The following is a 14,470-nucleotide window of genomic DNA, read 5'->3' on the forward strand; positions in this document are numbered from 1 at the left end:
CATGTCTACTCATTACAAGCACTTACTGCATACATTTCTAGCTTCTGCTCTGTGTTCACACATTGTTTTCCTTCTTCCTCTTATGTCTATATATATGTAATGTGATTCTGTTATTGATCAATGAAATGTAACATACAAACAAGTTAAACCACAACTCCCTTACACTATTTTGTTCATACATCAACTATAATATAGTTTAAAATTAGGACTTCGTGTAAGTTATTTAAATTTTCTTCTAATAATCCACTTTTGTTAGCTAAATTTTAAAACTTGCAAAAAAAAATTAATTTTCAGATGGCACAATTTAAATGATAGAACAGAGAATGTGACATAATATTAGCACAGTTGTTGTGCTCATGTTCATCCTAAATAACCATCACCAGAGCCGAAAACTTTTCACCCCAGAGAACAATGCTTATGCCAATTCTACAAAACATACACAAAGAACAGCACCATCTATTCAGTTCTATTTGAAAGTTAAAAATGAGATTGAGCCGAAATTGATGCTAGTTCAAAGAGAATCTGGTGAAAATAGAATGAAACTAAAGCCAACGAGAAAGGTATCTTCACAACAAGAAGCTCTTAGATTCTGAGAACAATGGAAGCACAAGGGTGATAACAATTTCTGATTGGAACAGAGGAGCAAATTACCAATACGAATCAGATAATTATTATGCAAAATGGAAATAACAAGAACAAGAATCATCATCAGAAAGAGCAATGGAAGCGTGTGAACAACTCACTACTCTACGAAAAGCTCATCATGTATTCATGCGCTTGCGATGATCCTGGAGTGCAACTTCCTCTCTCAGCAAGGAGGCCATACGGTGAAGCATTTCATCAAACAGAACATGTGCATGGCAAGAACAAGAACAATGAATTTGAATATGGTGTTTGAAGTTAGTCAATTCTAATCTCTTATGATTCATGCTTACTTATGGTACTGCATTATGGTGTGTGTTTGAAGCTAGTCGAATATTTTTTTTTTTTTTTAAATTAGAAGAGAGACTCAAATTCAAAATATAAGGTGAGAATTGAGAGACAATAATATTTGAGTTATAGTTTATTGTTTCGAATATGCTTGTTTAGTTTGATGCTAAATACACCATCTAAATTTCTACTGCGGTGCCGGTATCCACAAAAAGTTAATTAAAATATAAAATATATATTAAAATATAAAATATATATTAAAAGTAAATTAAATAATATATAATAATTAATTTAGTAGTTGATTTTTAATATGTATATAGTATATTTAAAATTTTTAGAGAACCTTTTTTTTATAATTGATGGACAAAAATATATGTTTTTTTTTTTATCAACTATATGCATAATTATGAATAACTAGCCCTAATTTTTCAACAAAATTTCATAGTTTTTCTTTTCTTTTACACGGAGTAAATTGTGATATGTGAGTTAAACTAATTTAAATTGATTAAGTTGACCAACGAACTCGTCTACTTAAATAATTATTGGAGTTTGAATTCTATATTATATATTTATTATATTTAATATTATATAATTATTCTGACAATCAGTAACGGATCCAGAAAATTTTGGTAGTAGGAGCAAAATTTATATAACATGATAATAATTTTTATAATAAAAATAATATGTGTATATAAAAAATTAAATATTAAATTATTTATTAACCACTATATATCTATGTATAAATACATGTATTATTTAACTTATTTTTAAGGTGTATTTTATATTTTAATATATATTTTATATAGATAATTATTTTTTATGTACATATAGCATGATTATTGTTATGATTATATTTTGTTATTGTAAAATATGATTAGCCTTCAAAATATCTAATATACAAATTAAAATACTAAAATAGTAATTTAAATAATAATATATAATTTAAAATTCTATTCTTTTAGGTTTTATATTTTTAAAAAATTAAGTAATTTTTCTCTTAACATTACCATCAAAATTTCTCTCTTTCCATATATATTACTAAACAATTATTTAAAAATTTAATTCCCAATACAATTAGAAGCCGACTCTTATTGATATTCATAGTTAAAAAAGTTCTTTCAATTAATATAGTTGCTACGCAAAAATTAAAGCTAATTTGAAAAGAAGATAAATAATATTCTTTTGAGTTAATTTTAAAAAAAAATACTAATTTCGTTTAAATATGAGAATTGATCATTCTAACGAATATCTAATATAAAATTTTTAAATTGACGATTAAGTACCAAAAGTTGAGTAAAAAATTATTGTGGGGTCAAATTTAATAATCTAATGGGGGCAAATAAATGTTATTATCATATACTACTCAAAAAAATTCTAAATTGTACACCACTGCACTTAGATCCGTCCCTACTGACAATAACTAATAAATATTAAATAAAATAATTTTGAGTGGTTTAATTTGACCTAATTTTTAATTATCTACCAAAGGTTATGGATTATATATTCAACAACTCTTCTGCCACATATCCGTAAATGAAATTTTCATCCATCAACCACGTCTCATTTCCGGTTGTGATTAAAAGGCGAAAGGCCTTTCATATTGTTTTGTACGTGAGAACAAATATAATATATGTACGTCAATAAAGTATTATTTCACACATCACATGTACATATAATATATCCTTGTGAATTTGAAATCAAAGCACGCGGCCCTTAAAAAAATAAGAAGCAGCAGCAGCTAAAATAGCAAAAATAATGTGATGATTAGTGCATGTGAAAGGGAAACCAACCTAAAAAGCTAAAGGGAAATCTACTTACTTTTGCTTAGGCCTTTTAATATTATATTTAATTTGTCTCCTTTATATTGTTTAAAAATATTACATATATATATTTCGTCATACAATAACCTCCTTTTAGATTGGTTAAAATCGAAAAATGTTTACATGACTTTTTGTCAAAATATATTAGGAAATTCTTTATTTATCATCCAATTAGCTATTTAAACAATACCTTATATCCTGTTGTACATCAACATATATGTCTATTAATATGTAATTATTATTATCAATTTTCACTGCAACAAAAAGGTATTTTGGCAATGTTTTTTTTTTTTTATGTTTGACGACAATTTTAACCGTCATTAAATATTTTTGTGACGGTTAAAAAAAAAGTCACGAATTTGAGCATCACCAGCTGACATAAACACATAGTATGAGTTTTGGACCACTGTTGATAAAGAGTGTCGTTAAATTATTTATGACGGTTTTTGAAGTATAAAACTATCACTAATTTGTAACAACTGTCAATGTGTATTTTTAATGCTGTGTTTCGCGACATTTTAAAACTGTGATTAAAATACTAAATCATGTGACAGTTTTTTCTTATATTCCATGGCTATTTTAAACAGTTACAATATTTAGTGACGATTTAAAACCGTCACTAAGTTATTAATTCTTATGACATTTTTTAAGTATATTTAGTGACTATTTAAATTGTCATAATATTTTCAGTGATAATTTTTTATTTAAAATTGTCACTAAGTTATTAATTTCTATGAAATTTTTTTTTATTTAGTGATTGTTTTAAACTGTCATAATCTCTCCAACATCAAAACTTTTTATTATCAAAAGTTGAATTATCTAGAAATGACATTATATTTCAACAAATCTAAATTCAATCTCACAAATTTTACAAAAATAGTAACAATGTATTTCAAAAGTTGAATTCTACAAGTTTTACATAGTCATAATCTATAATATGTAAATTCAAAAGCTCCAAACTTAATCTAAATATGTAAAGTTAGCAATTCAATCATAAAACTCCTTTAAATGTTAGATGGTCTATGTTGTTAAGATTTGTGACTGATAGAAGAAAATGGTCTTATCTGTGTCGATAATCATTCAAAATTTGCAACCTACAATTGAAAATAAAAAAATATTTTAGAAAATTTTTTAAAAAAATACTTAGCAAATCAACAAGTATTATATGAAAGGCTATAATTATAAACTATAATCATTTTAAAGTGGTTGATGATGAAATTTGAATATGCAAATACATAAATTAACTGATGTTGATTAAAAAGGCTAATTCCCTAATCGTTCTGTTATTTAGAATAATATTAGAGAAGCAATCCTATAATGGTCAATTTTAGCAAATATTATAGTAAGTCAACGGTAGTTATAATATTAACTATATAAAGTGGACTCCAAAGTCTTGAACCGATATTGTAATGGTGCATGCATTCTCTATTGTAATTATTACTTTTATTAGTACTTTTAGGTTAGCAGGGAATAAAGCAATAACCCTAAAATATTATAGTTTCACTATTTTGCATTCCATGGCTGTACTGTTCTGACCGCGCCACTAGTGTCAACTACGAACTAGGAAACACCAAATGATTTGTTTATGGATGATGATTAACTTTCTAGTCCAGTGTCCACACCACAAGTCCACAACTACGAAACAAAGGCATTATATTTTCAATTTATATGTATATAAAATATGGAAAAAAATATTTGGACCTATATATATATATACATAACATGATGCATGTTGACATAAACTATATGAGTTTATGATTTTTTTTTTTTAACAAGGAATGTTCCACGCACTAAAGTGGAACGACTCAACTGAAACACAACATATACAAAATAAAAATTACATAAACAATCAATCAATTATCATCTCCGACATTGTCATTAACAACCACATGAATGATCATCACACCACTTCTAATTTAGAAACGACCTCATAAAGAAACGATGAATTGATGACTTCTTTTATTCTGTTTCCCACATTCTTGGTTCTCAAAAACCGTGTGTTAAGTTGGTGCTCGCTTGACACAGATCTGATCTATCTAAATCCAAAATGGTTCAACCAAGATTGAAATCCAAAACTCTCACTAGTGGTTTAGCAACACTCTTCTTGTTCTTCTTGTTGTTGTGGCGGTGCGTGCTGTCGGATAACGAGTTAGTGGATTATGAAGCTGCTTATCTGGAGAAGCTTAGGAAGGCTATATCCCCTGCTCCCTCCAACTGGTTCACCGCCACCAACATGTGCGACTGGAGCCGTGTGATTTGCACCGACGGTGTCGACGGCCGCACCGTAGTTGACATCAACCTCAGCTCGATGTCTCTTAACGGAACGCTCCCTTCCGGTCTCAACAACTCCTTACACAACCTCAAAACTCTCAATCTCGGTCACAATTCTCTCACCGGCCCTCTCCCCTCCTTTGCTGGCCTCTCTCTCCTCCAAGAGCTACATCTGGAATCCAACAACTTCACCTCCGTCCCTCATGGCTGCTTCCAAGGTCTAAAAAGTTTGCAGCAGTTCTCCTTCACTTCCAACACCAACCTCGAACCGTGGACATTTCCCGTCGATTTGGCTGACTCCATTGAGCTCCGAATTCTCGATCTCGGCGCTACAAACCTCACTGGCTCCTTGCCAGATACATTTGATTCCTTCCCCGATTTGCAGATTCTTGAACTCTTTGATAACAACCTCACTGGCTTGTTGCCCAAGTCTCTTGCGAAACTACTCAAGCTACGATCGTTATATCTCAACGACCAAAAGTTGTCGGGTAAAATTGAATTCCTTTCATCCATGACCCAGTTGAAATATGTGTGGCTTCACGGGAACGCCTTTGAGGGTCCCATTCCTGACTTGTCAAACTGCACCAACTTGGCAGAACTTTATCTTGACAACAATCAATTAACGGGTGCAGTTCCACCTTCTCTCATCAATCTCTCGTATTTGGAGGAGGTTTTCTTGGCCAACAACTCGCTGCAGGGCCCTATGCCTGCGTTCAACAAGAATGTGAAAACAATAATTCTTGAAGGAAATGGGTTCTGTTTAAACCATCCTGGCCCTTGTGATTACAGAGTCACCACTTTGCTACAAGTTGCTGAGGCCTTTGGATATCCGTTTCAGTTGGCGCGCACGTGGCGAGGGAACGATCCCTGTAACCGTTGGAGTTTCATCACGTGCGATATCCAAGGCAAGATCAGAACCGTCAATTTGACGAACCTGAATCTCACCGGAACCATCTCGCCTGCCTTTGGCAATTTAAGCGATTTGCGAGAACTGCATCTTAGTGGGAACAATTTAAGCGGATCAATACCTGAAAGTTTGACAACTCTGTCACAACTCAAGATTCTGGATGTCTCCAACAACAACTTATCCGGGATCATTCCCACATTCTCTTCTAGCATCACGCTCAATACTACAAATAATCATGGTTTTGTTGATAGAAATTCTCCACCCAAAGCAAGTCCTCCTCATCCATCTGCACTTCCTCCCAGTCCTACTAATAGAGCAAGGCCAACCGCATCTAGAACCACACCTCTTTGGATTAAATTAGGTACGCTCTAATCTACGTACACCAACTGCAATCTTGCATGCTAAAAATTAAAAAAATAATTCATGTAAACTAAAAGTTAGTCATCATGTATTTGCATATATTAAATAATCAGCAACTAGAATAATACAATAGAAGAATGATCAAACATGTTTCCAGCAGTATGATAAAATATTTTATGAGATGTCAAATACATATTTTTATATCTTATGATTTATTAGTAGCTAATCTTTTGTATACACTTAGTATGATTGGTTAAAATTAAAGAGATTAGATGCATATGGTAAATCACATGAGAATGACAGATCTTTGTTAATGGGACATGAGTAGTAAATATATAGGCTTATGAATTGTGAATAGATAGACTCGCAGGTATACAATGGCCACAATTATATTGATCCTTGATATTGGCTTCAACATCTCATATGGTAGCTCTAACTTGATTTCAAAAGTGTAGGATCATTTTCAAGTTTTGATAGTTGCTTAACTAAATTTTTCTGTTGTGTATGTATGCTTCTTGGAAATATTTTCCTACGGAATATACAAAATATAAGTTTCTATCTACTTTCATTATCTCCTCTCTCTCTCTCTGATTTATCTTTTCCTTTTTCAAAAAACAAAATGGAAATTTCTTCTAAAATTTTGAAAATTAAAACGAAAAAAATTAAGAATCCTCTCTTGTGTCAAATATAACGTTATTCAAATAGCATTACTCTATTTGTAATTATTCTTCACGTCATTGCATATACGCAGGTGCTGGTGCTGCAGGTAGTGTTGTTGGAATTATTGTAATCTTTGGAGTGATTGTTTTTAACCGTAAGAGGCGTTTAGGTTTAGTACAAAAGATAGTGTTAAGGAGAAAAAGAAAGCACGTTGATCATTATGTTGAAAATCTCATCAAAAGTTACAGTTCTCTGAGTCTTAAGCGATATTCTTATAAAGAAGTGAAAAAAATGACAAAGTTGTTTAGTGAAAAATTAGGAGAAGGAGGATATGGCATTGTGTATAAAGCAAGTTTAGCTGATGGTCAACAGGTGGCAGTAAAAATACTGAAAGAGTCAAAGGGAAGTGTGGAAGAATTTATAGATGAAGTTTTTATCATTAGCAGAACATCTCATATGAACATTGTTTCACTTTTGGGATTTTGTTATGAGAAGAATAAACGAGCATTGGTTTATGAATTCATGCACAATGACTCTTTAGATAAGTTTACTTATAAAAAAGAGTCTTCTAATGGTGTTTATAATTTGGATTGGAACACCTGGTACCAAATCTCAATTGGCATTGCTCGAGGGTTAGAATATTTGCATCAAGGATGTAATACAAAAATTTTACATCTTGATATTAAACCTCAAAATATCCTTTTAGATGAACATTTTTGCCCCAAGATTGCAGATTTTGGATTGGCTAAAATATGTAAGAAAGATCAAAGTATTGTATCTATATTAGGTACAAGAGGAACTCCAGGATACATTGCACCAGAAGTTTTTAGTCGAACATATGGTGGTGTTTCTCACAAATCTGATGTATATAGTTATGGTATGTTGATTCTTGAAATTATTGGAGGAAGACATAACTACTATGAAAGTAAAGAATCACATACCAATGAACTTTGCTTTCCAGATTGGATCTACAAAGATCTTGAGAAAGGAAATATTCCTACAAGGTGTTTGCTTGACAAAGAAGAAGAAAATGGCATGGTAATGAAAATGACTTTAGTAAGCTTATGGTGTATTCAACCAAATCCATTGGATAGGCCTTCTATGGGTAAAGTAATAGACATGTTAGAAGGATCACTTGAGTCAATACCATATCCTCCAAAACCAGTCTTATTTTCTCCTGAAAGACTTGTCTCACAATATTCAGATATATCTTATAGCAATGAACATGAGACAAGTTCAACAACAATAGAAGAAATTGACTTAGAGAAAGGGTTAATGTGACTTTGATGAAACTTCCAGTTCTTGTTAAGCATTATTGTGTAAGTTCTTTTCACAAACTTCAAATATATGCTAACAAAAATTTGGATCAACTATGTATTTATAATATAATTAAGTGAAATAGTTTCAATATATATGGTACAATGTGGTAGACACTATTTTATTTCTCCTCTTCGTCCCAGTGATCTCATCATTCTGCTATGTTTATTGTTTCTTTCTCATTCACTTTGTTTAATTTATGTTACATATGTACATGCACTCTCAAAAGTAAAACATGTGTTCCATATGATAGAGAAAAATCAAATTTAAACAAGAATTACTGATTGTAACTTCTTCAATATAAGAAGGCAGTGAATATAATAACTTGACGCTTCTAATGATACAAGTTTAAGTGGTAGAGCATAAAATGTGAGACAGGTTGTGCATCCCCTGTTACTCTTACAAATGTGACAGAATTTGCTTTCTATCACATGGTATTTAATTCTTTGATGACCATTCAAGTTCTCAAGCTTTCAAGGGTGTAAGAGAGTACCATCATGAACTCACTAAAAAGTAAAAACTATCTTCTATTGGTAATATAAAGAGAAGAAAAACAAAGAAAACAGAAGATTAGTCTACGACATAATCGAGATACAGGAGAGGAAGAACCTGACTAGGGGGTTCATTTCAGTCCTTGCACTGTTGCACACAACAGCTGCATCCACAACCATCTTGGCTAGACAGTTCGCCCTCCCATTCGATATTCCAAACCACCACTCCACACTCAACCATGGTCCCAAGGGCATTGATGCTGCCAATCTAAATTGATTTTAACAAAATTTATCTCCGGACAATGCCAATCTATATGCACATCAATCTCTCTGTTCTTCTTAAGGAGCCAATAATAAGCTGAAGATGTAACATAAGAAACCTGATGCTTTTGGTTTATAAACCCAAGTGTCTTCCAAATCAGAACAAGGTGCTGTTAGAAGAGTGATATCTTGGGGAATACTTGTATATAGATGCTGCAAGTTCCATTGATTGTAAATCCAAATACCCCTCACCCTCATATGACTACTCACAATATTAATAACAGGAACTCTGGCACCAATAGGTCCTCCACTCAATCAATTTGAAAACCAAAGAGAAGAATTTTCAATGCCCAGGTTAAAATTAGACGATCCTTTGCAGAACAAATACTTCTCCATGTCCTAGTGGCATTCCTCTTAGGTTCTATACAAGAACACTAGAGCCAGATATACATTTATGGAGCCCAAATAGAAGTGCAGGCCTCTCGGGTTGGGTAAGAAGTAAGAACCTTCCAAACCAGTGAAGCATTTCATCAAACAGAACATGTGCATGGCAAGAACAAGAACAATTCAATTGGATATTGTATTTGGAGTTAGTTAATTCTAATTCTCCAAAATAATAGTCATCACATAAGCCAAAGAAGGCAAGTGAGGAAGTGCATAATCCATCACAAGAAATCAAAACAAAACATTATTATGATATTATTACAACCATTACAAATTAGCAGAAGTCTCCACTCTCCAGCAATTGGCAACTCACATCACACTCTCCAAAGCAACGTAACCAACTCTACGTCCTCATTGGCTGGGAAGTGCGGGAGTGGTATCAGCTTTTTTCTTCACGCGCCGAACGGCGAGTATCAAAGCAACAAATCGCAAAGAAAGTAAAACCACCAGAAACGTGACAAACACATAGATAAAAACGCGAAATCCGGCGTGAGTTTTCTGAATACGCGGATTGAGAAGAAAAGCACCGAGCGTGTAAGACACGGCAAGAAGGATGAGAGAGAAGGACATGAGCATTGCAAGCACCAGGGTTGGGTACCCTGGACCCAGAGGAACTCCGCTTATGACCAATATGCACGTGGTGATTGAAAACAAGAAGGAGATAGAGTTAGTTAGCATGAACCCGGAGTAACCGTGACGGTCAACTGCAGCGTAAACGGATTGACCTGGACATGCTTGACCGTGGGCAATTGGTGACGGACAAGCGACGGATCCGTTGTCGCCGTTTTGAATAACGCCGCCGGGTGGGTTGAGACCGTTTTGAAATGCCATTGTTGCAATGACGGTTGCCATGAGTCCCAGGTTCCCTCTCATTTCCTTCAGCCACTCGCCACCATCGTCACCTGGCGGAAGCGATACCAGATAACGGAAGCTACCCGAAATAATACTCACAATGACGTCCATTGTTAATTATTGAGAGAGAGAGAGAGCAAGCAAGCATGAGGCACTACTACTAATAATGTAAGTAGATTTTAGATTTTGTGAGTAGTAGCCATTAATTAATTATTAATAATGTATTTAATGATGTAAAATTTTATTTAATAGTAGAGAATTACTTATTTTTATTTTATTGGTTAAGTGTTGGCTAGATTCTTAGACTTTTTCAAAAAATAATACACTTTTTTAGGATTAATTTTTTTATACATGTTTTTGTTAAAAATGAAATTATTGGGTGTAATTATACATTGGTGAATTTTGAACACACATTTCAGCCAATACACAGAAACGTATTGAATATTTTTATAATACTATAATACATTTCAAATGTCAATATTTAAACAAAACATCATCTCTACTTTCATATTAAAAATAATTTCTGTGCCCCTAGCATTGCCAGTTAGCAGCTATTTAGTAAAATTTAGAATCTTTTCGTTGTGATAATTCCTTCACTTAATTGGGATTTTCGCCATCTTTCTTCGTATCTCGATAATGCATTATTAAATAACGGATATAATTTAATCTTTGAATTCTCAAAGTATGTACAACAATTTTAAATTAAAACAAATCTCAAATAAACTTGAACAGTCTAGTAATTATCTCACTAGTCTATTTAAGTAAGAATTGAAATTCGAATTTGCATTATATACGTAATAATTTATTAACCAATTACAAATTTTAAATAAAATTTTGATCTGTGATAAATTAATTTTTAATATGCCGAATTGAGGAGTAACATAAGCTAGAAAAAACAAATCCTTTGTTAGGAAAAAACACACACATATATATACATATATATATATATATACACACATGGGTTTTTGCATACCTGGGTTTAGAAGCATATATAGCAGCAATAGAGATATAGAGGGACATGAACATATTGCCAATACCAAGGTGGGATATCCTGGACCCAGGGTAGCCCCACTCATAAATATAATACATGTGATTAAAGAAAACAAGAAAGAGATAGTGTTGGTCAACGAGTATAAATTATTGATGTATTTTGCTTGATTGATCGCAACTTAGAGCACGAGGCAGTGGCAAGTGTGAAAAGAAAAGCAAAATTTTTCTTTTGAAAATTTTAAGAAGTTAGACCTAGTTTTGTGACGACGATGTTGCAAAATTTGACCTAGTCAGTAACTAGCAACCTTATATGCTGCACGCCTACAACTTTATAAAGCTGAAGTTGATATTTCTTCTTGAACAGCCATGAGTGTAACATAATATGTAGGGTATCTCATATATGTTTTATGTATGGAATTTTTGGTTGAGTAGTAGCTAGTGCCATGGATGAAGAATCTTAGCATGAGTGTCAAAAACCAAAAGTAGTTAAGAAAAAAACATTCACTACAAGTAAAAAGAACCATTCAAAAGTCAAAACCTATAAAAAAAACGTAATTAAAAAGAATATCTAAAATAGAAACAGATATAACAACAAGAAGAAAAAAAAAACATAATAAAAACAAAATATTTAAAACAATTTAAAAATATAAAAATCATCTAACCGGTTCTCAATTATTACTGTGCACCTGAATTTTCATAAAAAATATATTTAAAATCTAAAAATAAAAGGCACCACTCAAATAAAGATCCTAAAAACAACTTTTTCTAAAGACGCTTATGTGGCAAAATCTAAACTATACATTCTAAAACCACACTTTTAACTACATAACACTTAAAACCATAGCATTTTATGAGAAAAGCGTCGCCTAATGAAAAAAAGTAAATTAGAAGATTTAAGAGAAGAAATAATTAAATTATCAAAATTAATAGATCAAAAACTAATGATTTTAACTAATGTTAATTGTAATGACACCGAATTCTTAAAAATCAATACAAAATGATTTTTCTCAAAATCTTTATTTTACTATAAGTTTTATTGAAGGACTTCAAAAACTTGAAAAAACTTATATTTCACATGGAATTTCTAAAAAATACTACCATGGAAATGATTCCCCACATCTCTATCATACTTTTAACCCACAATTAAATTCTATAGTAGATATGTTTGAAGAAATATTAGTATCCATAAAATTTCAAAAAAATAAGAAAAAAGAGGAATCTAATATAAACGAAATTAAACAGATATTAAATAAATATTTTCAGAAAGAGAATCCCAAAGAAGAAAAAATTCAAAATATAGACAACATAACAAAACTAAAAGTAAAACCACCATTAAAATTATGAACATTGAAGAAAAATTAGAAGAAGTTACAATGCTTTTTAAACAATTAAAAATGGCTCAAGAAAATAATATTATGGAACAAGAATTTCAAATAGAAGAAGAATTAGTAAATTCTGAAAATATAGAAAATGAAGAACACATCCTAGATTATTCAAGTGATGAAGAACCAGCAATTCCAATACAAGTAAAAAATGAAGCTGGAACATCTAAGGATAATCAATCTCAATTTAAATGGGAAACAGATTTTGAAAATTATGCTTTTAAAAAGGGATTTATAAATAAAAATTCAAAGTATACAAAAATACCATCAAAGTACGTTCCTAAAATCCAGGAAACGGAAGGAGAAAGAATGCTCGATTTAGACTGTAAAAAGAATGAAAAACAAATTTTCGAGAACTGGTTGAATTCCTTCTTATTAGAAGCCTTTACTAATCCAAAACTTAGTGAATTATCGGGAGGAGATATCTGGAATTATATAGGGTTTCATACTAAAGGAACTGTAAGAGATTACATGACATCAATAGAAAACCAAATAATAGAAGAATTAGCAACAAAAACAACAGTTTACTATAAAATATTACATATAATGATGATTCTATATAAAGAATTTTTTGGAAAAAACATTATAGATCATAGACAAGAAGTCTATAATAAAGAATATCAAGAAGCAAAAAACCATTTATCTAATATTCAAATATATGATTTATGTAATGTGGAATCTTACATATGTGAATACAGAATACATTATTATAAACTAAAAGAAGAAGATAAAAACCATTATCTTAGTATGTATATAACAAAACTTCCATACCCTGCTAATGAATTTATAATGGAAAGATTTATAAGAGAAATAAATAGAGGAACAATTGAAAATAATTTTGACAGAGCAACTTCTGCAATAAGAGAGGAAATAAAAGAACGTTGTATGCAAGAAGCAACTAAAAAAAGATTTGAAAATATAATTAGAATTTGCTGTCAGGATAATGAAAAAATACCTCAAAATATGGTCTTAATAAAAATTTTCAAAGAAAAAGAAAATATCAATTTAGAAAAAGAAAATACTATCCAAACTGGAGAAAAAAGAGGTATTTTAGAAAAAGAAATAACAATAAAAAACAAAAAATAACTATTGCCCAAATAAAAAAGAAAATTGTAAGTGTTGGTATTGCCAAGAAGAAGGACACTATGCAAATGAATGTCCAAAAAAGAAGGATAAAAAAGACCTTACCAAACAATTAGAAATTGCTAAGTCTTGTTTCATGGAATCATTAGAAGAATCAGATGATAACTTAGACTATATTTTTGAATATGTCTCAGAAACAGACTCAGAGACTGAGCAATAATGCCACATTTATTACTATAAAAATAACAGAAAAGTTTATAAATGCTTTCATAGATACTGGAGCAACACAATGCTTTGCTAGTACAAATATAAAACTTGATTGGAAAAAATTAAAGAAACCATTAAGAGTTAGAATAGCTGACAAATCAATACATAAAATTGACCAAAAAGCAGAAATGGTTGAAATATTTATTCAAAATTATAGGTTTATTGTTCCATCTATATATATGATAGATTCTGGGATGGATTTTATCATAGAAAATAACTTCTTAAAGTTATATCATCCATTCATTCAAGAATTAACATACATAATTTTAAAAGCTCCACACGATTCTTCAATAAATCAAAAATCAAAACGTATAAAGATACCAACTACTACTATAGATAAGATTTTAAAATTTAAAATATTTTCTATATTAGAAACATGTTATTTAAATTTATATTTTCAGATAAATATCCCAAAAAATAATCTTGAAATAAAAA

The 14,470-nt window shown here is 31.0% G+C and overlaps 2 protein-coding genes across 2 annotated transcripts; one reads left to right on the forward strand and one right to left on the reverse strand.

Moving 5' to 3' along the window:
• The first annotated feature begins 4,755 nt into the window (after positions 1-4,755).
• LOC107626675 (receptor protein kinase TMK1-like) lies at positions 4,756-8,229 on the forward strand. The gene is made up of 2 exons (XM_016329574.3): positions 4,756-6,289; positions 7,040-8,229. Exons 1-2 carry the CDS (start codon positions 4,798-4,800, stop codon positions 8,227-8,229), a joined length of 2,682 nt encoding a protein of 893 aa, XP_016185060.1. The 5' UTR covers positions 4,756-4,797.
• A 1,583-nt stretch (positions 8,230-9,812) lies between these two features.
• Positions 9,813-10,424, reverse strand: LOC107623948 (uncharacterized). Its single transcript, XM_016326359.3, has one exon. It carries the CDS (start codon positions 10,422-10,424, stop codon positions 9,813-9,815), a length of 612 nt encoding a protein of 203 aa, XP_016181845.1.
• Between the last annotated feature and the right edge of the window lie 4,046 nt (positions 10,425-14,470).

This window comes from Arachis ipaensis, chromosome B2 (genome assembly GCF_059453495.1).
Source record: "Arachis ipaensis isolate K30076 ecotype BB chromosome B2, ASM5945349v1, whole genome shotgun sequence".
In the NCBI taxonomy this organism is placed as follows: domain Eukaryota; kingdom Viridiplantae; phylum Streptophyta; class Magnoliopsida; order Fabales; family Fabaceae; genus Arachis; species Arachis ipaensis.